This window comes from Ranitomeya variabilis, chromosome 4, assembly GCF_051348905.1.
Source record: "Ranitomeya variabilis isolate aRanVar5 chromosome 4, aRanVar5.hap1, whole genome shotgun sequence".
NCBI classification, from domain to species: Eukaryota; Metazoa; Chordata; class Amphibia; order Anura; family Dendrobatidae; genus Ranitomeya; species Ranitomeya variabilis.
This window is the reverse complement of record NC_135235.1, coordinates 444,429,598-444,456,951: the sequence shown is the minus strand read 5'-3', so window position 1 is coordinate 444,456,951 and position 27,354 is coordinate 444,429,598. Positions and strand designations below refer to the sequence as shown.

The window sequence follows — 27,354 nt, the reverse complement described above, 5'->3', positions numbered from 1 at the left end:
TATGTGTTTTCACAGCAGTTTTCCGCTGCGAAAACGCATACACAGCACAAACCAGGTTTAAAAAAAAAAAAAATCGCAGTGTTCTCACCTACCGGTGTTCCCGTGCAGCGATGCTCTCGGCAGCTAGCGTTCCTAGTACTACATTGCGAAATCTCGCGAGACCGCGACTTCTCGCGAGATTTCGCAATGTATTACTATGAAGGCCAGCTGGCGGGAGCATCGCTGCGCGGGACTCCGGTAGGTGAGGATATTGCGATTTTTTTTTTTTATTATTTATTTTTTATTATTTTTCACATTATATCATATGCATAGGCAGCATCAATAGTAAAAAGAGAAAGAGAGAGAATTTCCCTGATGGGAAATTCTTCTACGCATGCTCTCTTTGAAAAGGCGGGACCCGTCGCTGGATTCCTGCCTTTCACAGGCAGCGATGCATCCTGCGCCCATAGCCTACTATTGTAGCCAGACAGGCAGCGCAGGATGCGTCGCTGACCGATTTTCCGACGTGCAGAAAAAACGTTCCTCTGACCGTATTCTCTGCCCGACGGACCGTTCTTTTATGCAGAATCCAGTGAAAGACGGATGAAACGTGTGGCCATCCGTCACAATCCGTCGCTAAGGCTTCTTTCACACTAGTGTCGGGCTCGGCCCGTCGCAGTGCGTCGGGCCGAGGTTACCGACGCTAGCGTTGTATATGCCGCACAATGGGGGCAGCGGATGCATTTTTCCAGCGCATCCGCCGCCCCATTGTGAAGTGCGGGGAGGTGGGGGCGGAGTTCCGGCCGCGCATGCGTGGTCGGAAAAAGCAGACCGTCGGCAGCAAAAAACGTTACATGTAGCGTTTTTTGTGCCGACGGTCCGCCAAAGCACAACGCATCCGTCGCAATGCGTCGCTAATGCAAGTCAATGGAGAAAAAACGCATCCTGCAAGCACTTTTGCAGGATGCGGTTTTTGTCCAAAACGACGCATTGCGACGGAGGACAAAAAATGCCAGTGTGAAAGTAGCCTAATACAAGTCTATGGGAAAATGCAGGATCCTGCAAATTTTTTTGCAGGATCCTGCATTCTCAAAAATCGACGATTGTGACGGGAGCTGAAAGACGGAAGTGTGAAAGAGGCCTAAAGGTACCGTCACACTAAGCGACGCTGCAGCGATACAGACAACGATGCCGATCGCTGCAGCGTCGCTGTTTGGTCGCTGGAGAGCTGTCACACAGACCGCTCTCCAGCGACCAACGATGCCGAGGTCCCTGGGTAACCAGGGTAAACATCGGGTTGCTAAGCGCAGGGCCGCGCTTAGTAACCCGATGTTTACCCTGGTTACCAGTGTAAAATGTAAAAAAACAAACAGTACATACTTACCTTCGCGTCCCCCGGCGTCCGCTTCCTGCGCTGACTGAGTGCCGGCCCTAACAGCAGAGCGGTGACGTCACCGCTGTGCTGTCCTTTCACTTTACGGCCGGCAGTCAGTCAGTGCAGGAAGCGGACGCCGGGGGACGCGAAGGTGAGTATGTACTGTTTGTTTTTTTACATTATACACTGGTAACCAGGGTAAACATCGGGTTACTAAGCGCGGCCCTGCGCTTAGTAACCCGATATTTACCCTGGTTACCATTGTAAAACATCGCTGGTATCGTTGCTTTTGCTGTCAAACACAACGATACACGGCGATCTGACGACCAAATAAAGTTCTGAACTTTAATCAACGACCAGCGATATCCCAGCAGGATCCTGATCGCTGCTGCGTGTCACACTCAACGATATCGCTATCCAGGACGCTGCAACGTCACGGATCGCTAGCGATATCGTTTAGTGTGACGGTACCTTTAGCCTGCGGATATGTCCTAAATGTCTGTTTGAAGACAACCCCATAAATAGGAATATATTGCTTACGTTGTCTCCTCATTTCAACCCGGTGTTTTCTTAGACAACGTTTTCCATCAGATATGGCTCCCCTGGAGTGGAGTTCATGAATTTACATGAACAGAATAATGCAGTGATAAAGATCAGCTTTATTCCAAACCAGGTGAGATATGTGTTTGGTTTGGCCAAACCTCACTACAGGGTCACCTGTATAAATCAATGTTGGGGCTCAATCACATGATGGATTTTCCCATCCGAGTGTTATCCATGGTTTTCACATATAGCGCATACCTATGAAAGAGTGGGGCTGTGCACATGTCCGGTTTTTTTCGGACCAAGTGGTCCAAGGGAAAAATTGTAGATGTCAGATTTTAATCTGTGTGACTGTTCAAAATAGGCAATGGAGGTCTGTGGAAAAAAATCGGACCACACTCAGATGACGTCAGAGTGTGGTCTTATTTCTACGGACTGACAAAATGGAGAAGGTGGAGAACATTTTTTTTTTCTCTGTTCATGTCCAAGAAAAACTGATGCAATTCTGATCAGAATAATTGAACATTTTTCTAGGATGTGGAGAAAACATTCATGTGACCCTACCGTTAGAATGAGACCTTTTTAGGAAGCTGTATATACAGTTGTGTGAAAGTGTTTGTCCCATCCTGATTTCTTATTCTTTTGCATATTTGTCAAATTTAAATGTTTCAGATCACCAAACAAATTTAAATATTAGACATAGATAACACAAGTACACAGAAAATGCAGTTTAAAATGAATGTCTTTATTAAGGGAAAAAGAAATCCAAACCTACAGGGCCCTGTGTGAAAAAGTGATTGCCCCTAAACCTAATAACTGGTTGGACCCTTAGCAATTGCACTGCAATCACTCGTTTGTGATAACTGGCAATGAGTCTTTTACGACGCTCTGGAGGAATTTTGGCCCATCTTTGAGAATTGTGGTAATTCAGCCACATTGGAGGGTGTCCGAGCATGAACCGCCTTTTTAAGGGCATGCCACGGCATCTCAATTGGATTAAGGTCAGGTTTTTGACAAGGCCACTCAAAAGTCTTAATTTTATTTTTCTTTCATTTAGATGTGGACTTGCTGTTGTGTTTTAGATCATTATCCTGCTGCATAACCCAAGTGCGCTTCAGCTTGAGGTCACAAACAGATGGCCGGACATTCTCATTCAGGATTTTTTGGTAGACAGCAGAATAAGGCGAAGTTCACACTGAGCGTTTTTTTTTTTTTTGTTTTTTTTTTCTGTATCAAAATTGGTGTGCTTGGCAGGAAAGAAAATGAAGCAAAAAATGCAGGTTTTGCTACTTTTTTGTGGCATTTTGTTGCAGTTTTTCTTGCTTTTTTTTTTTAATTCAGTGGGTGAAAAAACGCTGAAAGTGACGTGCTCTATGTCCAAAAAACAATGCAAAGCACAAAATACTGATGACAAAAAAACCAAGCTGTGTGCATGAGATTTCTGAAATCTCATAGACCTAGCTGTTACTGAAAAATGTAGCTGAAAATTCGCATCAAAAGCACAGCAACAACACTGTGTGAACTTGGCTTAAATGGTTCCATTTACCACATCAAGTCTTCCAGGACCTGAAGCAGCAAAACAGCCCCAGAGCACACTACCACCACAATATTTTTCTGTTGGTATGATGTTTCTTTTCTGAAATGCTGTTACTTCTACGCAGATGTAATGGGTAGTGATGAGCGAGTATACTCGTTATTCGAGATTTCCGTAGCACTTTTGGATGTCCTCCGAGTATTTGTTAGTGCTCGGAGATTTAGTTTTCAGCGCCGCAGCTGAATGATTTACATCTGTTAGCCAGCATAAGTACATATGGGAATTCCCTAGCAACCAGGTAACCCCCATATGTACTCAGGCTGGCTAACAGATGTAAATCATTCAGCTGCATCAACAAAAACTAAATCTCCGAGCACTTACAAATACTCGGAGACCCCCCGAGCATGTTCCGGAAATCTCGAGCAACGAGAATACTCGCTCATCACTAGTAATGGGACATACACCTTCCAAAAAGTTCAACTTTTATCTCATCAATCCACAGAGTGTTCTCCCGAAAGTCTTGGGGATCATCAAGATGTTTTCTGGCAAAACCGAGAAGAGCCTTTATGTTCTTATTGCTCTGCAGTGGTTTTCATCTCCAGTCTCTTATGGCGGAGTCATGAACACTGACCTTAACTCAGGGAAGTGAGGCCTGCAGTTCCTTGGATGTTGTTGTGGGGTCTTATGTCTCTTGGATGAGTCATTGCTGCATTCTTGGGGTAATTTTGGTCAGCCGGCCACTACTGGGAAGGTTCACCACTGTTCCATGTTTTTTGCCATTTGTGGCTAGTGGCTCTCACTTTTGTTTGCTGGAGTGTCAAAACTTGAGAAATGGCTTTAGAAACTTTTTCTCATTTGTTCCAGAATTTCTTTGTATTGCAGCATGATGTCTAGCTTTTGAGGATGTCTTGGTCTACTTCAATTTGTGAGGCAGATCCTACTTAAGTGATTTTTTGATTGAGAACAGGTGTGGCAGTAATCAGGCCTGCATTTGGCTAGGGAATTATAACTCTGTATCCCAAAGATGTGATAAACCACAGTTCATTTATGTTTTAAGTGGTGGTGGGGGGGCTTTGTGTCAGTCTTTCACACAGGGCCTGTAGATTTGGATTTCTTTTTCCCTTAATAATAGTCATTAATTTAAAAACTGCTTTTTATATTTACTTGTATTATCTTTGTCTAGCATTTAAATTTGGTGATCTGAAACATTTACCGTATATACTCGAGTATAAGCCGACCCCCCTAAATTTGCCACAAAAAACTGGGAAAACTTAATGACTCGAGTATAAGCCTAGGGTGGAAAATGCAGCAGCTACCGGTAAATGTCAAAAATAAAAATGGATACCAATAAAAGTAAAATTAATTGAGAAATCAGTAGGTTAAGTGTTTTTGAATATCCATATTGAATCAGGAACCCCATATAATGCTCCATACAGTTCATGATGGGCTGCACAAAGGTTAATAATGGCCCCATAAGATTCTCCATATTAAAATATGCCCCATATAATCCTGCACAAAGGTTAATAATGGCCCCATAAGATGCTCCACACATTATGCCCCATGAGATACTCCACATAAGATGCTCCACACATTATGGCCCCATGAGATGATCCACACATTATGGCCCCATGAGATGATCCACACATTATGGCCCCATGAGATGCTCCACACATTGTGGCCCCATGAGATGCTCCACACATTGTGGCCCCATGAGATGCTCCACACATTGTGGCCCCATGAGATGCTCCACACATTGTGGCCCCATGAGATGCTCCATACATTGTGGCCCCATGAGATGCTCCATACATTGTGGCCCCATGAGATGCTCCATACATTGTGGCCCCATGAGATGCTCCACACATTTGCCCTATATGCTGTTGCTGCGATTAAAATTTAAAAAATCACATACTCGCCTCTCTTCGCTCAGGCCCCCGGCACTTGCGATATTCACCTTCCTTGTTCCACGTGCCGCTCTGTCTTCCATCCTCTGCACTGACTGTTCAGGCAGAGGGCGGCGCGCACACTAATCGCGTCATCGCGCCCTCTGACCTGAACAGTAAGTGCACAGGATGGAAGACAGCAACGCGCAGCGGTGGAACGAGGAAGGTGACTATCGCGCACTGCTCACCTCCCCCGATATACTCACCTACTCCCGGCGCGGTCCCTGGCAGCATCTCACTGTCAGATGGTCTCCGGGAGCCGGCGGCATCTTCCTGTGTTCAACGGTCACGTACTGCTCATTACAGTAATGAATATGCGTGCATATTCATTACTGTAATGAGCGGTACCACGTGACCTCTGAACACAGGAAGAGCTGCCCGGAGACCATGGGACATGCAGGGACCGCGCCAGGAGCAGGTGAGTATATCACCTCGCCCCCCCCTCCCCGCTGACAGTGACTCGAGTATAAGCCGAGAGGGTCACTTTCAGCCCAAAAAGGTGGGCTGAAAATCTCGGCTTATACTTGAGTATATACGGTAAGTGTGACAAACATGCAAATGAATAGGCAATCCGGAAGGGGGCAAAAACTTATTCACACAACTGTAGCTTCTGGCAATATTCTTCTCATGCCAGGCTTCCTGCCATCAGAGGAGCAGTGTAGGACCATGTGGGAGGGATACTTCAATGGGGTAGGAAGGGACACAACACAATCATAGACCAGCCCAGTCTCCCAAACATATTATTCTGGTAGTCTGGGTTTAGAATGGGGAAATTATTGAAAGCTCTAAGTCATCCCTATTTGTTCTTGTGAACACCGCTTACTTTAAACCTTTCTACCCTGAGTTCCATATTGTATTAATCTAGTGTGCGATGTCCCACCACATTGGGTTTACATACGGTTTATGGGATGGTATGACCTTTATTCATAGTGCCAACTCATCACGCTGCTGGATGATAACAGCCTCCACTTATGGTCACTGAGGCAGCAAGATGGCGTGTCTGAACTACAGGAGGAGAAGAAGTTCACCCTCCGAGGACCACCTGGGTGAGTACACACCGGATCCGCACAATGTAATTTTTCCTGACATTTTTATGGATTTTTTTTTTCTATTTTATAGATATTTGGTCTTCACAATAAAAACATGACATTTCAGCCGCCTTTCAGATTGTAATGACCTGACTCCTCTCTCTAATAGTTTCCTTACTTTGGGACTCTCTATTCTGGATCTTGGAGTTCACACATAAATGAGATCTTCTGAATAGCTTTACTGTTGTTTGCACCCCCCTGTAAAAGAAAAGACCTGACATGGCAGCTCTAAATCTGAACAAAGACTGTAGCCGGGCCCCAGACAACAACTAAACTGGTCACAAATGTGTTGGGGAATGATCATGTGAATTTCCATTCATTACATTAATGTCTGAGTTCCTGAATTGAGGTAGCTGTCATTACTGTGCCTCTTGGTCATAAATTTAAAGGAGTAGTTTGTGACCAGTCACTGCTCCATCCCTCAGTTCCTGCTTTGACTCTGCCAGCTTTGGGCTGGGCTATCTAACCTGGTGTGTAAACACTGGCTTAGTTGCTTTGCATGTGAATGAATTTATATCTGTGCCAGCTTATGTGCTCGGCAACATGGCATCTTATAATGCCAAGGTAAACGGTCTGCTGTAGTTTAAATAGTTTTTGCAAGATTGCATCATAGAACAAATAGTGTCCATGGAGCACGAGTGGGCAATTAATTTTCCCGAGGGGCCTTGTGAGACCGTGACTTTTGTGTAGGGCTGAACCAATAGGCAGAAATTAATTCTACTTAATATTATCGATATATTATTTATTGATAATTATATTAATATTGTTTCGCTTAATATTGAGCAGAATTAAGTATGCGGACATCCCCTGAGATCCTTTGAACCAGAGTACAGCCCCTTCTGTATATCGTATGAGCCCCCCAACAGCCCCTTATATGCGGCATGAGCCCCGCACCATCCTCCCTATGCACACTGCATGAGCACCGCACCAGCCTTCCTATGTATGCTGCATAAGCCCCCGTAGCCTCCCCATGTGCAGCACGAGGCCCCCCGTAGCCTCCCCATGTGCAGCACGAGGCCCCCCGTAGCCTCCCCATGTGCAGCACGAGGCCCCCCGTAGCCTCCCCATGTGCAGCACGAGGCCCCCCGTAGCCTCCCCATGTGCAGCACGAGGCCCCCGTAGCCTCCCCATGTGCAGCACGAGGCCCCCGTAGCCTCCCCATGTGCAGCACGAGGCCCCCGTAGCCTCCCCATGTGCAGCACGAGGCCCCCGTAGCCTCCCCATGTGCAGCACGAGGCCCCCGTAGCCTCCCCATGTGCAGCACGAGGCCCCCGTAGCCTCCCCATGTGCAGCACGAGGCCCCCGTAGCCTCCCCATGTGCAGCACGAGGCCCCCGTAGCCTCCCCATGTGCAGCACGAGGCCCCCGTAGCCTCCCCATGTGCAGCACGAGGCCCCCGTAGCCTCCCCATGTGCAGCACGAGGCCCCCGTAGCCTCCCCATGTGCGGCACGAGGCCCCCGTAGCCTCCCCATGTGCAGCACGAGGCCCCCGTAGCCTCCCCATGTGCAGCACGAGGCCCCCGTAGCCTCCCCATGTGCAGCACGAGGCCCCCCGTAGCCTCCCCATGTGCAGCACGAGACCCCCGTAGCCTCCCCATGTGCAGCACGAGGCCCCCTTTGCCTCCCCATGCCCACCCAAACATCCCATAGACATTAAAAAACACCTCAGTCCCGTTCCCCTCTCCCTGTCTCCAGTGTGCTGACTCTCCGCAGTACACAGCTAATACGATTAAATGATGTCATTGCGTCAGCTGTTTCACACGCTGATTGGTGGAGGAAGTGGCTGGAGGCCTTTCCTCCACCAAAGAAGTCAGCGTAGATGGAGACGGCGGGCGGGCATGGTGTGGCCCGTGGACCTCTGGTTTCCAGCCCCACAGCTGTCTGTCAGCCTGAAGGCAGGATGTGACCTGCGGGCCGCACTGTGCCCAGGTCTGCCATAGAGAATAGAGCAGTAGTTAGATTCTGAGTATGTTTCGTAGTTATGGGCCCAGTTGGATATTGCACATTAAAAATGAGAATAAGAGGAATTTGTAAAATTAACTGCGCTGCTTGCAAAGTGTTTCTTGTGCATCTTTGAATGTTGTTACCTAACCCCTTTAAAGAAGCACTCCTCCCATCAATGTTTTTATCCTCTTAATATATACTGCAATCGTTATATAGCACTGTGTGCTTACAATTGCTCATTTTGCCTTTCTACCCAGTTAATTATTTTCTTTTCCATTAGGCCAATTACATCAAGTGATTAAAAACTGACTAGCTGAATCCTTCCAAGCTGCACCCCCTGTTCACCTCCTGACCAGCTGCTCCTCTCTCATCCCTGCCAGGGACTTTGCAGTGAAGTAGAATTGTAGTTCTAATACTGACTCATATAGGGAAAAGAGACTTCCTATTTCTATATGGCGCTTTGAAGGATTCGGTTAGTCTGTTTTTAATCACGTGATGTCGTAGACCTAATGGAAAAGAGAAGAACTGACTGGGTAGAAGGGCAAAATGAGCAATTGTAAGTACACAGTGTCATATAATATAACTAATATATTAAGAGGATAAAAACCTTGATGGGAGTGCTTCTTAAATGACAGTCAGTATGCTTTTAAATGACTTAAGGAATGAGAATAGCGCCATCCGATGGGTGAAAATATTGCAGGTATCAGTTGTATATTATACCTGACACTCCATTATTGGCCTCGATTAGTGTCAACACCGATCATGACGTTTTAACCACCCAATTCTCCTGTCAACTGCAACAGCTGCATCTAGTTGGTTAATGGAGGGAGGGGGCTCCCCCTTTATCCCCATTGGTAGTCTGCAATTAAGTGGTTCCCCTTAATTGCCAGCTATGGTAGCCTGTTAAAATTTTAGTGTGAAAAAAATAAAATGTAATTTTTCATACCATTCAGTCCACTTTGTTAATCCTTTAGGTGCTTCACGAGAATTATTTAATGCAAACTTTCTGACAGCAGGTTTGAATACCTTGAGGGGTGCGGGATGTCAAAATGGTTTAACTTTTTTTTTTTTTTAATATATAGGCGCCTCAGTTAAATCAAAGCTGTGTGCGTCCCTGAAAAATATAAGATTTGTTAAATTCCTTGAAGGGGATAAAAAAAAAAGTTGTTGAAGCTTTTAACCCTTCAAATACCCTTACAAAATAAAACAAAATTGTTTTTTAAAATATTACAAAGTTTGTCTGTTATATTTTGTTTATACCCTTTTTCAAAATTTTCATAAAATTTCCAGTAGTTTAATAAATGCTGGTAAATGTAGAAGCATTCCAGAATTACCACATAAAGTGACACTTCCAAATTGAAACATGGGGCTTGATCACTGATGGGTAAAGGAGTATTCCGATTTCAGAAGTTCATGGCTGAGGCATTACCACCTATCTATTTGTGCAACCGTAGGTGGACAGGGTTTCGGTGAGCTGTGCTATGTTATTTATGTAACTCCCGTGAACGTGAGCTTCTGTTTGTTATTAGGTATGCCTATTTCTGCCATAGACTATTCATATGGGAGTATAGACAGTTTGCTTGTCTTTTAATGGGTTTGTCATTCTCCTGCATTCCGTCTTCCTGCTTGTGCCCCTGATGAATTGCAGTCCTGACCAGCACCCCGGTTGAGCTGCTGGCCCAAATTGTGCGCTCTCCGATGATGCAAGCAATGGCTGCTTTACCTCTGTAGCATCGGGTAAGGGCAGATGCACTGAAGCTGGCTGGATCCAGGGATCCGTCTAGTTGAGTCGTGTTTGCAAGCTCGGTAGCAAACAACTTGTAAGCACTGATAAGACCGTACAGGTGGCTGGTAACCTGGCAACGACAAGGAAACTATAAAATTAAAAATTCCTTTTAATAAGAAGTAAATTGCAAATTATAGGTCAGTTAGCAGTCAGCATGTAGAGGAAGATTCTGGACAGGGGTGCCATGATGAGTAGTAGAGATTCCAATCTTCTTGCCAAAAGGGAGTGACATTACATAGTGACACTGTCAGCCCTAACTGTGAGAATGACTAGGGGAACTATAGCACGGAGTTAAGGTATTCAATCATTTCTAAGAGGAGTAAAAATCTAGTACGATGTCTACTGTTAGCAGATGTGTAGCCTGACCTCTCTCATACCTTCCCTAGTGCTCCTGGCTGGTTTGTTTGCCAGCCATGGGCAAGTTTAGACTGGCATTGAAAACCAGCCTGTCCTGTTCTCCAAACTATACAGTACAAGCACATAAGTGACAAATTAAGTAGAGGAGTGAGCCTAGCAGGTAATGGACATGGGTATAGTTTAGATGTCTGTTTGGTAGGTACAATGGCGAGAAAGAATAGGCTGGAAAGTCATCTGTCTGAGATGGTTTAGTGAATCTTGCGTTGAGCAGGAGGTTGTTGGTCACTATAACCCTGGAGGTCCCTTCCAACACTAACATTCTAAGACATTTCTTATTTATATGGTAAATAACTGAGGAACACCACAGAAGAGTTTTAACAAAAAGCTTCGTTTTTTTTTTTGTGACAAATTTTTATTGAAATTTTTCCGAAAATACAAACGCTGACCACTTGACATTAACTGAATTTTGTGTTTCAACTGTTACATGTACAATTCAATTCAAGAAGTGAAAAGGGAACGAAGGTGGTGTACATACCGCAACACAAGGTTAAAAAAAAAAAAAAAGAGGAGAGGGGATCAAGGAGCGAGTTTTTATGGTTGTGACTCCCATTAGGCTTCTAGAAAGTTGGCTGTGGAGTCATGGACATCCCAGGGGTCCCAGGTCTGCCCAAATTTGACCAGTTATGTGTTCCAGTGAGCGGACAGCCTTCATTTATCCATATAGATCTAGATACAATGAGTGGACCATTTCTGTCCAGGCTCTTGCTATGAGAGGTTAACCTGCCATGCATATGTATAGGAACAGCCTGGCTGACTTCTTTCTTTCTCAGTCCCCTGGGCAATTTAGGAGGTCCAGGGGAAGGTGAATGGAGAAGAGGCCCTACACCAACTCTTTAATTATTGGTATACCGCATAAAATAATTAGTTAAACAGACATATCAAGAAATCTGTTGCCCTAAAATGAATCTTTGAGGGGGTTTATCGAGTTGTAGCAGATGTAAGTTCATAAACCTGCCATATGTATAATGTGAAACTCCTGCAATATTGAACAATAATGACATTGTTGCCTGTTGCCTCCATTTTCTTGCACTCAGTGTTTTTGGTATTAATATCTAAATTTGATGTGAATATTGTTGTTCCTATGTTAACAGGGCACCTCCTAGCGTAACCCAAATTAAGGTGCTCCTTGCCCACTCGTCTGGAGAACGGCTGTATGTGGGCACAGAAGGAGGCAGTGTTTTCACCCTTACACTACCATCCTTGCAAGTACTGGAGGAGAAAACAGTTGGGCATGATACCGCCTTACACGGGTAAGCAATGCTGTTCAGTTTGGATAGCTGTTAAAGACCTTTGAGGATTTTTCTCGTCCTATTTCTCATTTCTCCACAGACTCCCCAATGAGTATGCTAACAGACGCCCTTTTGAGTCTGTGGAAGCTTTGCAGGAGCATCCTAAGAACCCAGACCAAATCCTGATTGGTTATAGTCGTGGACTTATGATGGTTTGGGATGTGAGAAGTGGACGCTGCGTGCAGCAATTCCTTGGCACCCAGGTAGCAATATGCTTAATGTGTACATTATCTGTTCCTAGTGTATCATACCCACTTACATTCTGTTCCTTTGGTCTCTTCAAATTATTTACTTCTATATTAGCAACTGGAAAATATTTTCTGGTGCCGAGACGCACAGCAGATTATAAGCTGTCACAATGATGGAGGTTACAGTCAGTGGGAAGCAATCGGTGAACCTATACAACAGTCTCCCATGGAGAATAAAGTGCCATATGGTAATTCCGTCTAAAAAAAAAAAAAAGATAAGATTAGTATGGGCAGCAGGAATCACTATTGGCACTAAGTCCTGTTCTTTTCCTAGGTCCTTTCCGCTGTAAAGCAATCTGTAAAATAACGTGGCTGACATCACGCAGAGGGTAAGACTTGTTTCAGTTATGACAGTATTGCTCGCTCTGGCTTTGCAGTGTTGTTAATGGCTTCTTGCTTTTTTTTTTTTTTCAGGTCACCATATATTGTGTTCCAAGGTGGCATGCCAATGGCAAGTTACGGAGACAGGCACAGCATCTCTGTAGTCAATGCTAGCCAACAAGTAGCTTTTGACTTCACTTCTAGGATAATTGATCACTTAGTAATCTGCAACTCTGATCCCTCAGCTGGTAAGTAAAAGATGGTATTGGGATTTTGGGGAGGGGGTTTAGTTGGAAAATGGGGGACAGGATTATCTGAAGACATGTAGATAAAATTAAAATATCGGTTGTCTTTTCTATAACCTCATGATTTTAAATTTTTTCCACTTTTAGAAAAGTGCTCCTCACCACTGCAGCCAATCGCTGTGCTCAGTTGCTCAGCTGTTTAAGACATGAGCTGCCGAGCTGAGTTACTGGCTGCAGCGGTGATGCCATTGCTGAAAGCAAAATGCAGATGTTGGCAATGGCCCAGTGACTTTACTAAAAGTGGAAAACTTCTAGAAAAAATACATTTGTGTAGAAATAGTCATGCAGTGCAAATTTTAAATTGACAGCATGTGAATTATTAGTGTGGATTTCACCCTTTGCTATGCATAGGATGAAATGTGAAGCAATTTCTCAACTAAATCTGCATGGCCAAGTGCAGGCTGGTGTATTTTCGGTCCGTGTGCTCAATAATATTCCGTTTACCTGTGCACGCCAGCAATTTTGAACACTGACCAATGGTCCATGTGAAAAAGATTGGAAGACTTTCACGTACAATGAACCTGTCATCAGTTTATGCTGCCCAAACCACGGGCATGTATCAGACACTGGCTGTGTCGCGTATGTTTTGCTCTGAAGCGCTGCAGTGTGAGTACATATACCTTGAAACGCCGGCCGGGGACTCTGTGACTCGGATAACAATTCCAAGGCAGGTCCCCAGTTGTCTCCACCATGCCCCAATACGTTTGACTGACAGATCTCTCCCTATATTCCGTCATACAGAGAAACATAGTCCACTGGAGGAGTCGCCAGTGAAGATCCATCCTTAGGCTAGTCATTTGAGACTCAATGAAAAGTGTCTAAAGATGTGTACTGTGAAATACAGCAGGAATTCAAAGTAGAACATGCCTGGCTGTAATCACATAGCCAGTGTCTGATTCATGGTCCAGCCAGCATAAATATGATGACCTGTTCCCTTTTAAACGAGTTGTCCACTACTCAGACACCCTTTCTCAATCTGTCTGTTTGCCCCCAGTAAAATAACAGTTGCACTTTTTTAGGAAAGTGAGCAGTATTCTTTTTGTAAGCTTGTGTAATATGTTTGTGTTTACAAATATGAACATGATTTTGTATCTAGACTACGATGACCCACGTGCCCTTCTGGTACTTGCCGAAGAAGAGCTTGTGGCCATTGATCTCCAGACACCTGGCTGGCCAGTAATTCAGTGCCCTTACCTGGTTTCCTTACACTGCTCGGCAATCACGTGTTCTTACCATATCTCTTCTATTCCGCTGAAGCTGTGGGAAAGAATCATCAGTGCAGGCAGAAAGCAGAACACCCAGTACTCCAGCATGGTAAGGAGCCCTCTGATGGGTTTGGCAGGGTTGTATGTGGAAGGGTAAGCCATGTAGACTCTTGTACTTTGTTCCTAAGTATTTTTGCTTTGCATTTTGCGAGAGTGGGACATAGCTGAAAACACTTTACAAGCAGGTATGTCATCAGACCACTAGACTATATGAGGACAGCATAGTGTGGGAGCCGGTCTGCTCTCAGATTTCAAACTATCGTGCGGTTTGGTTAATCGGATTGTAGAAAAAGATAGATGGAGTATTTCCATTCGTCATTGATCCCCATATGCATGGGCATCGGCAGTAATCGAAGTCCTTGACTCATAGGAGCCATAGCGGCTGTATTGTTGTGGAGGCAGCCTACTCTGCTTCCCTTCACCCGTCCACAGTATATCTGGGAATATGCATCTGCATAACATATCTAATGAAAATCTACCAATAGCTGAATTTGGGATTGCCCATAGGGAGAGCAAGTAGAATTTAAATGGGGGAAAAAAAATCAATAATGTTTTTCACTATTTGCCCCAAATGGCAGAAAATAGCAGCATTGTGTAGATATACTGTATAAAGGAATGCAAGTAAACAGAAATTCGATCATTCACTCCTATAAACTAGTAGTAACAGAAGAATGGCTTCTTACAGTAATAGGAATGCTTCTTTTTATTCACCTACTGTTGCTCCATACCAAAATATACTATAAATACTAGAATAAAAATTATTTTGATTTACTAAAAGAAAATTCTCCTTTTAAAGCTGAAATGTTTCAAAGGTGATGAATAAAGAGAAACAATTTTTTATGTTCCTTAGAATACAGTTCTTCTTGTTTATGGACACAGTGTTATTTCCTGACCTCCCCTGTCAAGTGTTTAGTAGACTACCTCTAGTGCACGGACTGACTGATGCCACATTTAGGCAACCTTTAAAGGTAATCAGTCACCAGGTTGCTATATAATCTGAGGGCAGCATGATGTAGGGGCTGATGATTCCAGCGATGTCACTTGCAGGTCTGCTTGCTGTCATTGCGACACGATCACTGTTCTCTCTGCTGCACATCTAGCAGAGCTTAGAATGATGAGCTGTGTATAACCTCACCCACACCATCATTATACAGTGTACACAGAAAGCTGCTAATTTGTGGTGGGGTTGTGCTTACAAAGAACAAGTTGACCAGGAGGCACAAAACACCTAGTCCTGTAGTGATAATCTCCTGCTGATAAAAATGATGAAACGGCAACACACAGCCTGGTAAGTGACACATCACTAGAATCAGGATCTCAGCCTCCTACAGCATGACTCAATTACATGGCAAAAACCTCCTGACTGATTCCTTTTAAAACACTACATTTATCAGTTGCTTCTTACTGACTGCTCTCCATTCATTACAGGCATGGCCCGTTGATGGTGGTGTGAACTTGGCAGAAGCACCAAGACAAAGGGATTTGCTGTTAACAGGGTCAGTGTTTTTTCCCTTTCATCTACCATTATTTATGTAGATCCAAAATAGTCTCCTGTACTGTTCTGCAAAATGTGCATGTGCCCATATGTCCCAGTTCATTACAGCATACAATCTGATTTCCATATGATGCATACACGGATGAGTGAAACACACACTAGGACAAGGGCTGACTCATCTCTACTTTATTGGCATATGGAGGATCCAGCCCCATCTCTGAGTCTCCCCAGCTGAGCAAAATGCTTTTCATTCTAATCTGAGCTCGGTCCATGTTTCACTGATGTGTGAAGCCGGAATACCTTAACCCCATAATGATGAGAGCTATTTTGCCCCTTTTGGACACAAGTTACTTTCTACTAATTGTAATACTGTGTTCCAAAACCTCTGTCTGCATTACATCAACCATTTTTCTTGTGGCTTTGCAACATTTTTGCGACTTTGTGTTTTGTTTTTTTTGTTTTTTTTTGCCAGCCTCAGCCTGCTCTGTGATGGCGGGTGACCGGGCTGTGTTGTATTGGGAGCGGCGCATGGATCGTTGAGGCAATTGTAACCTTTTTTTTTAAATTTTATTTTATTTTTTATGTTTGCACCCTATTCTGAGTGGCTCTAAACATTTTTTTTTTTCATCTGCGGAAAACCCCTTTTTAAGATATTACTTTGCAATTCCTACTAACAAGCCTTTATGCCCCACTAGTGGCCCAGCTTTTTTCTAATAGGTCATAAAACAAAGCTTTTCTTATTTCTTTATAATAACCACACGTTATGGATCACTGTCTCTCTACCAATAACTAAAGCGCTTACCTAGAGCACCAAGTATCTATCTTTAAAAAGGTTGTCGAGGTTTTGGATTATACTCTGCAGTCACTGTATGCAACTGCAGACTTCTGAATCCTCACAACGCGCACATTGCATGCTGTCAGGATTCTTCAGTGCGGGTGGTCATGTGACCGCAAGTATTTGCATGCATACAATCATATGTCGACTAGACGTGAGGTGCCTCGCTCAATTCATTTACATTGAACAAGGCCGCACACAACTAGTCAGAATGTGGCCTGAAGTATGCAAATCACATACTTGCGGTTACATGACCAAAGTAAAATCCTGACAGTGATGAATGTTCACAAGTTTGCAGTCAAATAGTGACTGCTGACTTTCATCCCAAATGTAGATCACCTCTAATAACCATTGTTTTTTTAATGTTAACACTTCATGACTTGTCATTAATGGAGCATAAAGTCTGTTTAGTAATTTGAAAGTTGCTTTGGAATCAGTTTTTCTTGGCGGCCCCCTTATAAGATTAGGGTGCCAACCTCTGAATCATTGTAATCATTTTGGCTTTGACAATATATTGATCAGATTGATCTTTCTTCACGTTTCTTAAGAATTAAACATAATGCGTTGTCTTACGATCATCCTTGCTGAAATAGGTAGCAGTCTTTCTTCACGATTAATTTGGATATTCTCTTTTCTCAGGCATGAGGATGGCACTGTGCGCTTCTGGGATGCATCTGGCATTTGCCTTCAGCTGATGTACAAAATGAGCACAGTGGGAGTGTTCCAGACTGATATGGACCCAAACGAAAACCTGAATTCCCAAGGAGAAGAGGAGTGGCCCCCACTGAGGAAAGTGAGTGCAGTTCGTTGTCTAGTTTCACATGTCTAACTATGAGTAATCTGGAAAAAGAAAAATGTCTTCCCCATATGCTCAATTAGTTCTAAAAACAAAAAAAACATCTCTCTCTCTCTCTCTCTCTCTCTCTCTTCGCCACTGCCCTGGTCTCTGTTGTTTGGCTGCAGCTACTCACTGAGCCCAGAGGCTCTGCCCGTTTTTATAGTATGAGATGTTCAGAGTCGATGACCTCAGTGATTGACTGCAGCACTGTTGATGGGATGTCAGCACTGCAGTCAAACAGAGACCATGGCAGCGGGAAAGACACAGCACTGGGTGAGTGAAGAGTAGTATGGTTGGTGTGTGTGTGTGTGTTTAACAAATTGAACATATGGGGAAACATTTGTGAAAGGGACAACCCCTTTATGTAAACTATTTAAAAAAAAAAAAAAAAAAAAAAAAAATTGCTGCAGAAAAACATGGAAAATCTCAATACCCAGAGAACGTCTTTCATTGCTAAGTCTTCCATCAGGTATGGAGGGATGCACGTAGCACTTGGTTGCCCAGACAAGCGCACTCTGCCCAGCAAGTCTTGTGCATAGTTAGAATGGGGCATATTCGTATGACTAGAGATCACGATTATAGTGACTGTCTGAAAAGAATACCCAAAAATCTTTTTGTTGTTGTTAACTTTTTTTTGAAAGTGGCAGAACTATGATAAAATTACTTATTTTTTGGCCTTTGCAGGTTGGCTGCTTTGACCCTTACAGTGATGATCCTCGTCTGGGAATTCAGAAGATTTACCTTTGTAAATACAGTGGCTACCTATCTATAGGTGGGACTGCAGGACAGGTGAGTGCGCTTGAAGGGAAGCTGCACCATAAAGGGGAATGTATTAAAGGGGTTGTCCTGGCGGGGACAGTGAAGCAGGCGCTGATTGGGCTAACAACCTCATGTAAGCCCCCAGGACACGGGTGGCGACACCGCTTGACCAGCATCAGAGGGCAGTATAAAGTTTTTATGTTTGTATTTTAACGAGGGCAAACATGGGAAAAGAAAAGGGTTGTCCCAGTAGTAGACAACCCCTTTAACCTTAAATCTGTGAGCCATACTTATTTTTGCTTCACTAAACATTGGCTAAGCACTGGAAACTTAGAAAGTTTTGTATGTTCCAGAAGTTCAGGTATCTCCCCACCCCTCCCAATCTTGTGTCTGGCTGTAGAAGCCTTAGGCCATGTTCACACTTTGTGTTTTTTACCGCGGAACCGCCGCGATTTTGATGCTGCGGGTCCGCAGCAGTTTCCATTGCCTTTACATTTACATGTAAACCCTATGGAAACCGCAAACCGCTGTGCACATGCTGCGGGAAAAACCGCGCAGAAACGCAGCGGTTTACAACCTGCAGCATGTCACTTCTTTGTGCAGAATCGCTGCGATTCTGCACCCATAGGAATGCATTGAACCGCTTACTTCCCGCATGGGCTGTGCCCACGTTGCGGGAAGTAAGCGGATAATGTGCGGGTGGTACCCGGGGTGGAGGAGAGGAGACTCTCCCTCAGTCCCTGGGAACCATGTTTGTGTGTAAAAAAAAAAAAAAAAAAAAAAAAAAAAAAAAAAAAAAAAAAAAAGAATTAAAACAAAAAATCATGTTATACTCACCTCTCAGCGCTGCACGCGGCCGGCCGGTCAGAGTTGCTGTGCGAACAGGACCTGCGGTGACGTCGCGGTCACATGACCGTGACGTCACGAAGGTCCTTCTCGCACATCATCTTTGGAACCGGACCGCCGGGTGCAGCGCCGAGGAGATCGGGACGTCAGAGGGTGAGTATATAAACTTTTTTTTTTATTTTAACATTACTATTGATGCTGCATATTGCTGCATATGCAGCATCAATAGTATAGGAGTAAACCCGCAGCGGAAACCGCAAAACAAACCGCGATAAATCTGCAGGGATAACCGCAGCGGTTTTGCCCTGCAGATTTATCAAATCCGCTGCGGGAGAACCCGCAGAGCACGCCGCAAAGTGTGAACATGGCCTTATTCACATCTATATACACAGTAGGAGACACAGATTTGTAAAATGAAGTACCACCCCTCACCCAACTACAAATTATTAATGGGAATGTGTCATCAAAAAAATTGTCTTATTATCTCGATGAGGTTTATTGTTACATGTTTTTTTCATATCACTCACTATATTAAAACAGAAATTCTTCTACCCTGCCTTTACGCCTAATATTAGACTTCTGCTTCCAGTCAGAACAATTGTATTTTTTTTTTATTTTTTTTAAGAAAAGAATAATTGTATTTCTTTATTATTGAAGCATTATTTGATCAGGCTTCAATCTGGGGAGAAAATATTCTGAGGGTATGTGCACACGTTCAGGTTTTTTCGCGATAAAAACGCTATAAAAACATTATGCATCCTTTCATTTAGAATGCATTCTGCATGTTTTGTGCACATGGTGCGTTTTTTTCCGCGAAAAAAACGCATCGTGGTAAAAAAAGCAGCATGTTCATTAATTTTGCGGATTTTCCGCATTTTTCACGCAATTCTATGCATTTGGAAAAAACGCATGAAAAAACGCATGCGGATTTCTGGCAGAAATGTCCGGTTTTTGTCAGGAAAATTTCTGCAAGAAAGAGTGGGGAAGGAGGCGACTGGTGACCATCCTCAATTGTGACATTTGATTGTAATCCTGTCTGATTATATTGAGACTGCTGAAACTTCTTCCGTATAGATCAGGAAGCCTGATTCTAGTATAAGGCGTAGTGGCCAGTGTGAAAACTGCAAGATTTCTGTTGTGTGTGTGTGTTTTTTTTTTTTTTTTTTTTTTTTTTTTTTACATATCACTATAAGATGCTAAAAAAACTTTGGATCTACACATTTCAGCATTTCCTGATGACTCCTTCACTTTAAAGGGTTTGTGAAGTGCTGCTGTCTTTATACAGCATTGCCCAATCTGACGACATATCTGAGGAGACAATTGGTGAGGCAGCAGCCGTCCAAAGTCCAGAGGGTGGTATGCCTGTGTCTTATCATTTTGAATAGTACACAAACATGATACCCATATGTGCATTAGGCCATAGTCTCAGCAACTTTTATATTTTTTTCATTTTAAAAAATATTTTTAAAACTTTTTTTTTTTTACTTTTTACCTGTTTCAGTAGTCCCCATTGGATACTAGAAGCTGCAGCCCTGCTAGGTGTAGCTAAAATGATCATCTGCTATGAGCGCCGGCCAAAGGGCGGTGCTCATAGCACATCGGCAGTGGTTTCCTGCAGCACTGATGGGTGGGATTAGTGATGAGCTTCAGGCGCGGCCATGTTAAATGCCGCAGTTTGAGACTGACAGCAACCTTTAACATGTCAGCCACTGGTGGATCACGATTCCACACGTGGCTGTTAGGAGCACATGTCAGCTGATGAAATCCGCTAACATGCCAGAAAACATGCGGACTCAGAGCCGGATCCTGCATGGAATGCAGGGACACAACCTATGACTTATACATACGTCAGGTTATGAAGGAGTTTTCACACTGGACGAAATGTCTGTATGCTCATTGATTTAGGAACAAAGTTCATAATTGCGAAAGTATTCATCCCCTGTGCTACTAAACAACCTGGAATTTCACTTTTTGTTTTTTATTGAGAGGGGTTGCATCTGTACGTGTAAAGAACATACTTACAACTGTGAACATTTGGGTTTCTTTTTATTGTGAAGCAAATATGACAAAATAATTGAAAATGAAAACTTCAGTGTGCAGAACTATTCACTCCCCTAAAGTCAGTACTTTGTAGAGCCTCCTTTGTGGCAATTACAGCTTTGCCATTTTGGATAAGTCTGTATGAGCTTTCTACATCTTGCCATCAGGATTCTTGACCATTCCTCAAAGCAAAACTGTCCAGTACCTTAAAGTTAGATGGTTTCCTCTGGTGAACAGCAATCTTCAAGTCTGACTATAGATTATCAATTGGATTAAGGTCTGGGATTTGATTAATCCACTCCAAAACATTTAGGATATGTGCACACTTTCAGGAAAGTTAGCAGAATTTTCCGGAGCAAATCCGGATTACTTTTGCAGGAAATCCGCTCGCGTTTTTTGCGCGTGTTTTTTTGCGGATTTTTCCGTAGGTTCCCAATGCAATAATATAGCGGCAAATCCACGAAAAATCCACAAAATTAATGAACATGCTGCTTTTTTTGTGCACAAAAATTGCGGAATGCATTAAAATTGATGGGATGCTTAATGTAAGCGTTAGGGTGCGTGTCCAAGGTCCGTAATGACTGCGCTTTGGACGGAGTGGAAAACCCGCTCCACCCAAAGCGCCGCCCCTTCTGTATGCGCAATGATTCCAGATGTGTTCATTGCACACATTCGGAATCTCCGCACCCCATACATAGGGCCCTGTGATTTACCTTGCTGCGACGGAACGTCGCCGGAAGGTAAACAGACGCGTTGCATGTCCGTAAACGCAGGGCCGCCAGGTGCGTGTTCGCACGCATAGTGGAGACGGGGTTTCATAAAATCCCCTCCAGTATGCTGCGGACGCTGTGGGTTGAACGCTGTGGCTGTACGCAGCGTTCAATCCGCATGTAATCCTGAATGTGGACACATACACTTAATGTTAATGTAAGCCAAAAATATTCGAAAAATCTGGAACGTGTGCACATAGCCTTACACATTTTCACTAAAACCACTTGAGTGTTGCTTAAGCAGTATGCCTTGGGTCATTGTCTTGTTGGAAAGTGAACCTCCGTCCCAGTCTCAAATCACTGACAGACTGAAACAGGTTTTGCTCAAGAATATCCCTGTATTTTGTGCCATCCATCTTCCCCTCAACTCTGTTTTGCCTGTCCCAGCTGCCAAAAAACATCCCCACAGCATGATGCTGCCACCACTTTTCACTGTGGGGATGGTGTTCTTGTGGTGATGAGTTGTGTTGGTTTGGCTCCAGACATAGCATTTACCTTGGTGACCAAAAAGTTCAATTTTGGCGTCATGTGACCACAGCACCTTCATCCATACATTTGGGGAGTCTCCCACATCTTTTTGCAAGCTCAAAATGAGCCTTACAGTGTGTAACTAAAGGCTTTTTTTCTGCCCACTTTTCCATAAAGGCCACCTTTATGGAATGTACGGTTTATTGTGGTCGTATGGGCAGATACTCCAATTTCTGCTTGGGAACTCTGCAGCTCCTTCAGGGTTACCTTTCGTCTGTGTGCTGCCTCTCTGATTAATGCCCTCCTTGCCTGGGCTGAGATTTTTGGTGGGCGGCCCTCTTTTGGCAGGTTTGTTGTGGTACCATATTATTTCTATTTGATGATAATGGATTTGATGGTGCTCCAGGGACCTTTCACTTGTAGTTCTCAACAACTTTGTGCCTTATTTGTTTGGAGAATTCCTTGGTCTTCACAGTGTTGTTTGGTTAGTGGTGCCTTTTGCTTAATGGTGCAGCCTCTTTGGCTTTCACAAAAGGTTCTTATATGACAGACCATGTGACCCTTAGATTGCACATAGGTGGTCAATAAGCACGACTTATGAAGCTAATTGCTTGCACCAGAAATCTTTAGGGGTTTCATTGCAAATGTGGTTGAATACATATGCACATGCCAATTTTTTAGTTTTTATCCCATAAATTTAATTTATGCCTAGATTTTTCTCACTTCCCTTCACCCACTTACACTACTTAGTACTGATGCATCACACACAAATCGGATTACAAAAATATTTAAACACAGGTTCTAATTAGTGATGAGCGAATATACTCGTTACTCGAGATTTCCCGAGCATGCTCGGGGGTCCTCCGAGTATTTTTTTTAGTGCTCGGAGATTTAGTTTTCCTCACCGCAGCTGAATGATTTACATCTGTTAGCCAGCATAAGTACATGTGGGGATTCCCTAGCAACCAGGCAACCCCCACATGTACTCAGCCAGGCTAATAGCTGTAAATCATTCAGCTGCGGCAATAAAAACTAAATCTCTGAGCACTAAAAAATACTCGGAGGACCCCCGAGCATGCTCGGGAATTCTCGAATAACGAGTATATTCGCTCTTCACTAGTTCTAATCTACCAAAATAGGTAAAAAGGAAGGGGGAGGTGGGGTGGAATAATTTTGCAAGACACAGTAGGGAACTTCACTCTACAAAAAAAAAATCAATTAAGAATATAAGCCCTTCCATGGTTATCTTAGATATTTTCAACAATCTTCTTTTTTCGTTTTTGAATATATTTCCTTTCTCTGCTTTTCTAAAGTAACCACAGTTTAAAAAAAAAAAAAAAAAAAAAAGGCTGTCTCATCTTGACAAACCCTTTTGAAATCAAGCCGGCCCACCAATCATGCGGTTTTTACTAGCCTGGCTCTTGCAGTAACTACCCACGTTTCCATAAATGCTAGAAATTGACCACTGACATATAAAACCTAGACTAGTCTGCCTGTGAGAGCCACTCTGGCTGATAATTGGGGATCCCAAGTCTTGCGAGACACACCCTTTAGTGGCCCATCATTGTTCATTGGATCATTCTTCCAATTAAAATAGTTTATTATAACTGCTATATTTTTTGTTTTTGCCAGGTCCTTGTTCTGGAGCTGAACGATGAGACCTCCCAGCACACAGTAGACCATACCCAGGTGGATCTCTTACAAGAGCAGGAAGGATATCGTTGGAAAGGCCACGAGCGTCTTCATGCACGACAGGACGCAGTGCGCTTTGCCCCTGGGTTTCAGCCTTTTGCCTTAGTCCAGTGCCAACCACCTGCTGCTGTCACTTCCTTGGCTCTGCACTCTGAATGGAAGTTGTTGGCGTTTGGCACCAGTCATGGATTTGGAGTTTATGATTTTCAGCGAAAATGTCAAGTAATGGTTAAGTAAGTCCACCAATCAAATTGTAATGATACTGATTTATGTATTGTGCAGTTCTTCACTGTAAGGTTGCGGGCACAAATCTGTCATTGTGTTTCTGTGCAAATTGCATAAAAAAAACCAAAAAAAACAACCCTCAATTTGACCATGCTGATTGAACTCAGGAAGTGATGGCCTAGAAGCTGGTGTTAGGAGTGGGTACAGCTATGTAAGCACACTCGTTTGGGAATTGTTCTTTCGTTTTTGTTTGGAAAATCCCCCTAAGATGATTGCTGTGTAGGACAATCAGTCAGAGACTACTTGGTTCTAGTGGTTTGTGCAACTCTGTAAAAACTCGGTTGTGCAAAAATATTGTGACGTTTGGCATTTATACGCCAGTCCCAGCCAGCTGCACCTATATGAGCATACCTTCGTCAGGACAGTGCGTAGTCACTGCATCTATCAAAATCGTCATGAGTTATGCCACTAAAGCGGCATATCCTACTCCAGAAATGTACGCAGCAGGGGAACTGCAAAAACCATGTACTGTGTTTATAGCCAGCAGTCTGATAGACTGAGTGGAGCAGAGGTGGAACTGGCAAAGCCCCATTGTCAGGATCTCTGGATGTCTCAGCAGCCTGTCACCCCCTTCAGCCGTTATAAACTAAAAGAGCCACCTTGTGCAGCAGTAATGCTGCATTCTAACAAGGTGGCTCTTTTAGTTTTAGGTTCAAGTATACCCCCAAAAAAGCGATTTGATACTTAGCCACCATTGCTGTCTCTAGCCAGGGAGGCGGCTCCTCACTCCCCAGCTCGAAACGCTCCTCTGCCGTCACGCACATCTTCTTGGTCTTTCTGCGCCGCCCCCTCAGCGCTGTTTACGTTTTCAAACCGGCGCCTGCGCTGTGTAGTACTGTTCTGCGCAGTAAGCTCTGGCCGTCTGCCGTCCAAGCCAGGCTTACAAACTTGCCTGCTAGGTGGGTAAAGATCACCCACAATTTATTAACAGATCCAGACACATAAATAACACACCTAGACTCAACACACACCACCTAGCAGGCAAGTTTCCACAGTTGCTTCTTGCCCGGCGATTGCTAGGAGGAGGAGGCACGATCAGCTGTATACTGTATCCAGACGCAGTAAGGCGGGGGACCGGGCTGACAGGGTGAAACACGCCATGCGCATGCCCAGGAATCCCAGCCTCGCACTGTGCATAATGCATAACACAGTGGGGGGCTGGGATTCCAAAGGTGCGTGGCCGCACTGCCGCGCAGGCGCAGTGTGCAAGCCTGGCTTGGACGGCAGACGGCCAGAGCTTACTGCGCCTGCGCAGAACAGTACTACACAGCGCAGGCGCCGGTTTGAAAACGTAAACAGCGCTGAGGGGGCGGCGCAGAAAGACCAAGAAGATGTGAGTGACGGCAGAGGAGCGTTTCGAGCTGGGGAGTGAGGAGCCGCCTCCCTGGCTAGAGACAGCAATGGTGGCTAAGTATCAAATCGCTTTTTTTGGGTATACTTGAACCTAAAACTAAAAGAGCCACCTTGTTAGAATGCAGCATTACTGCTGCACAAGGTGGCTCTTTTAGTTTATAACGGCTGGAGGGGGTGACAGTGGCCCTTTAATCCTTTCCCACTGAATTGGGAGGGGATAACATTGAATGCTGGGAGAAGTCCTCTAAAAAAGGTTTATGACAGAGGAACAAGCTTCAGCTATCGTGCAGCTTCTACTTCTAACTCATGAGCTCCTCTTCCCTTCAAGAATGGAAGCCAAAGCTTAAAGGAGTTTTACCTTCTCCAAGATCCTATCACAATATGTAGTATTTGTAATAATAATAATAATATTAGTAAATGCCTCCAATTAAAAATGTGGTATAGTTCTTCTAATTCGTTATGTCGCTTACCCCATGTTCAGGGCATTGCAGCAGCTTAGGCATGGTTATGACCACTAACCTAATAAACTAACCATGGATACCTAAGCTTCTGCAATAACTTGCATGCTGATGTGACATTTATGTATCCCGTGCCTGCTGCAGACTTTACTGTTATGTCAGACAAGACATCCATCTTAAAGAAATATTGATAAGCTGCTGCTGAACAGCGGCTACTCATTGGCTGCAGGCAGCATGTGACACAGCAGTGTCACAAAACACTCCCAAGAATAGCCGTGCTGACATCACAGGAGCCCCGCTGCTGTGGGAAGGGAGTATTCATGTTATTTTAATTGGGGCCCTGCATTGATTAAGCATTGATCGTATAGTAGAGAGTGACCCCTTTTTTAAGAGATTTGTTTGGTTAAGAAAAACCATTTACAGATGCCCAATTAGGCTGAAATCTCAGTTTTAGTGTCACTTTTAGGAAAAAAGAACCTGCAATTAATGAAGCTGTGCAAACCTCCTTTCGACTGTCCAATACAGCAACTCTGTATTGTTAGCAATACCTCTGTCTCCTACATAGATAGCACAGGATCACATTATTCACTATAGGCCCTCAGGAAAAAAACTGAAGAGCAAAAGTGAAATATCGCTCAGGAATCAAGGCGTTAATGGTGAACCGAATCTTCACCACCTTTTTACTCTGACCACTTTTCTGCTTCTATAGGTGCACACTACATGCCAGCGACCAGCTAGCCCTGGAAGGGCCTTTGTCCCGTGTAAAGTCTCTGAAAAAGTCTTTGCGCCAGTCTTTTAGGCGCATTCGGAGGAGTCAAGTCAATAAGCGAAGGGATGGAGTTGCAACTAAAGTAAGAACTTGCTGTATACTTTTTTCATTAATCTTTTTACTGAAGATATAAATGAGACACGATATGACGTTAGAAGTCAGATTGGGTAGTCGGCCTCCACTTTGGGATCTGACCATCTGTAGCAGGCTTCTTTGGTGGAGACTTGCTAAGGTGTAGATGGACGGTTGTGTTGTAGGAGTCAAGAAAGGTGCAGTTAGCAATGGAGATTGAAGCTTGACGTCCGCGCTTGCATAAGGCAGGGGGAGAAGCTCAGGTGTAGAATATACTCTTGTCTTTCAGTAAGTTATTTAAGGGGCTAATGGAGTATATAATGTGCTCCACTGGTGGTTTAGTGGTACAATATAGTTACATATTTCAGGAAAGGCGTGCTCATGCAGGCCATGTCTTCTAGGGTTTCTCTCATGAAATAATATATTGAGGACATCTCAGAGGTCCAATGAAGAGAAATGTCTTTTTAAAGTGGCTTTTCATGTTCAGAAAACCCCTATCAGACAGCTGCAGGTTGTTTTGCAAAAAAAGGTCAAATTGTTCTTTACTCCCCCTCATAGGGTCCAGTACTGCTTTCAGTTTTTAGTGCCTACAGCACTGACGTCATGTCAATCACTGAGCTTAGCCGGTCTGCCAGGGTTGA

General features: G+C 44.0%; 1 protein-coding gene across 6 annotated transcripts in view; it reads left to right on the top strand.

Moving 5' to 3' along the window:
• Positions 1 to 27,354, top strand: part of LLGL2 (LLGL scribble cell polarity complex component 2) — a 104,792-nt gene that overhangs the window by 64,600 nt on the left and 12,838 nt on the right. For all 6 annotated transcript variants that reach the window (XM_077251505.1, XM_077251503.1, XM_077251507.1 and 3 more), the window contains exons 4-16: positions 1,946 to 2,027; positions 6,302 to 6,417; positions 11,697 to 11,855; positions 11,935 to 12,097; positions 12,198 to 12,330; positions 12,417 to 12,471; positions 12,557 to 12,711; positions 13,865 to 14,082; positions 15,462 to 15,529; positions 17,003 to 17,156; positions 17,886 to 17,990; positions 23,717 to 24,009; positions 26,582 to 26,723. In XM_077251505.1, coding sequence (XP_077107620.1) covers positions 1,946 to 2,027; positions 6,302 to 6,417; positions 11,697 to 11,855; positions 11,935 to 12,097; positions 12,198 to 12,330; positions 12,417 to 12,471; positions 12,557 to 12,711; positions 13,865 to 14,082; positions 15,462 to 15,529; positions 17,003 to 17,156; positions 17,886 to 17,990; positions 23,717 to 24,009; positions 26,582 to 26,723 — 1,843 coding nt within the window. The remainder of the gene's footprint in view (positions 1 to 1,945; positions 2,028 to 6,301; positions 6,418 to 11,696; positions 11,856 to 11,934; positions 12,098 to 12,197; positions 12,331 to 12,416; positions 12,472 to 12,556; positions 12,712 to 13,864; positions 14,083 to 15,461; positions 15,530 to 17,002; positions 17,157 to 17,885; positions 17,991 to 23,716; positions 24,010 to 26,581; positions 26,724 to 27,354) is intronic.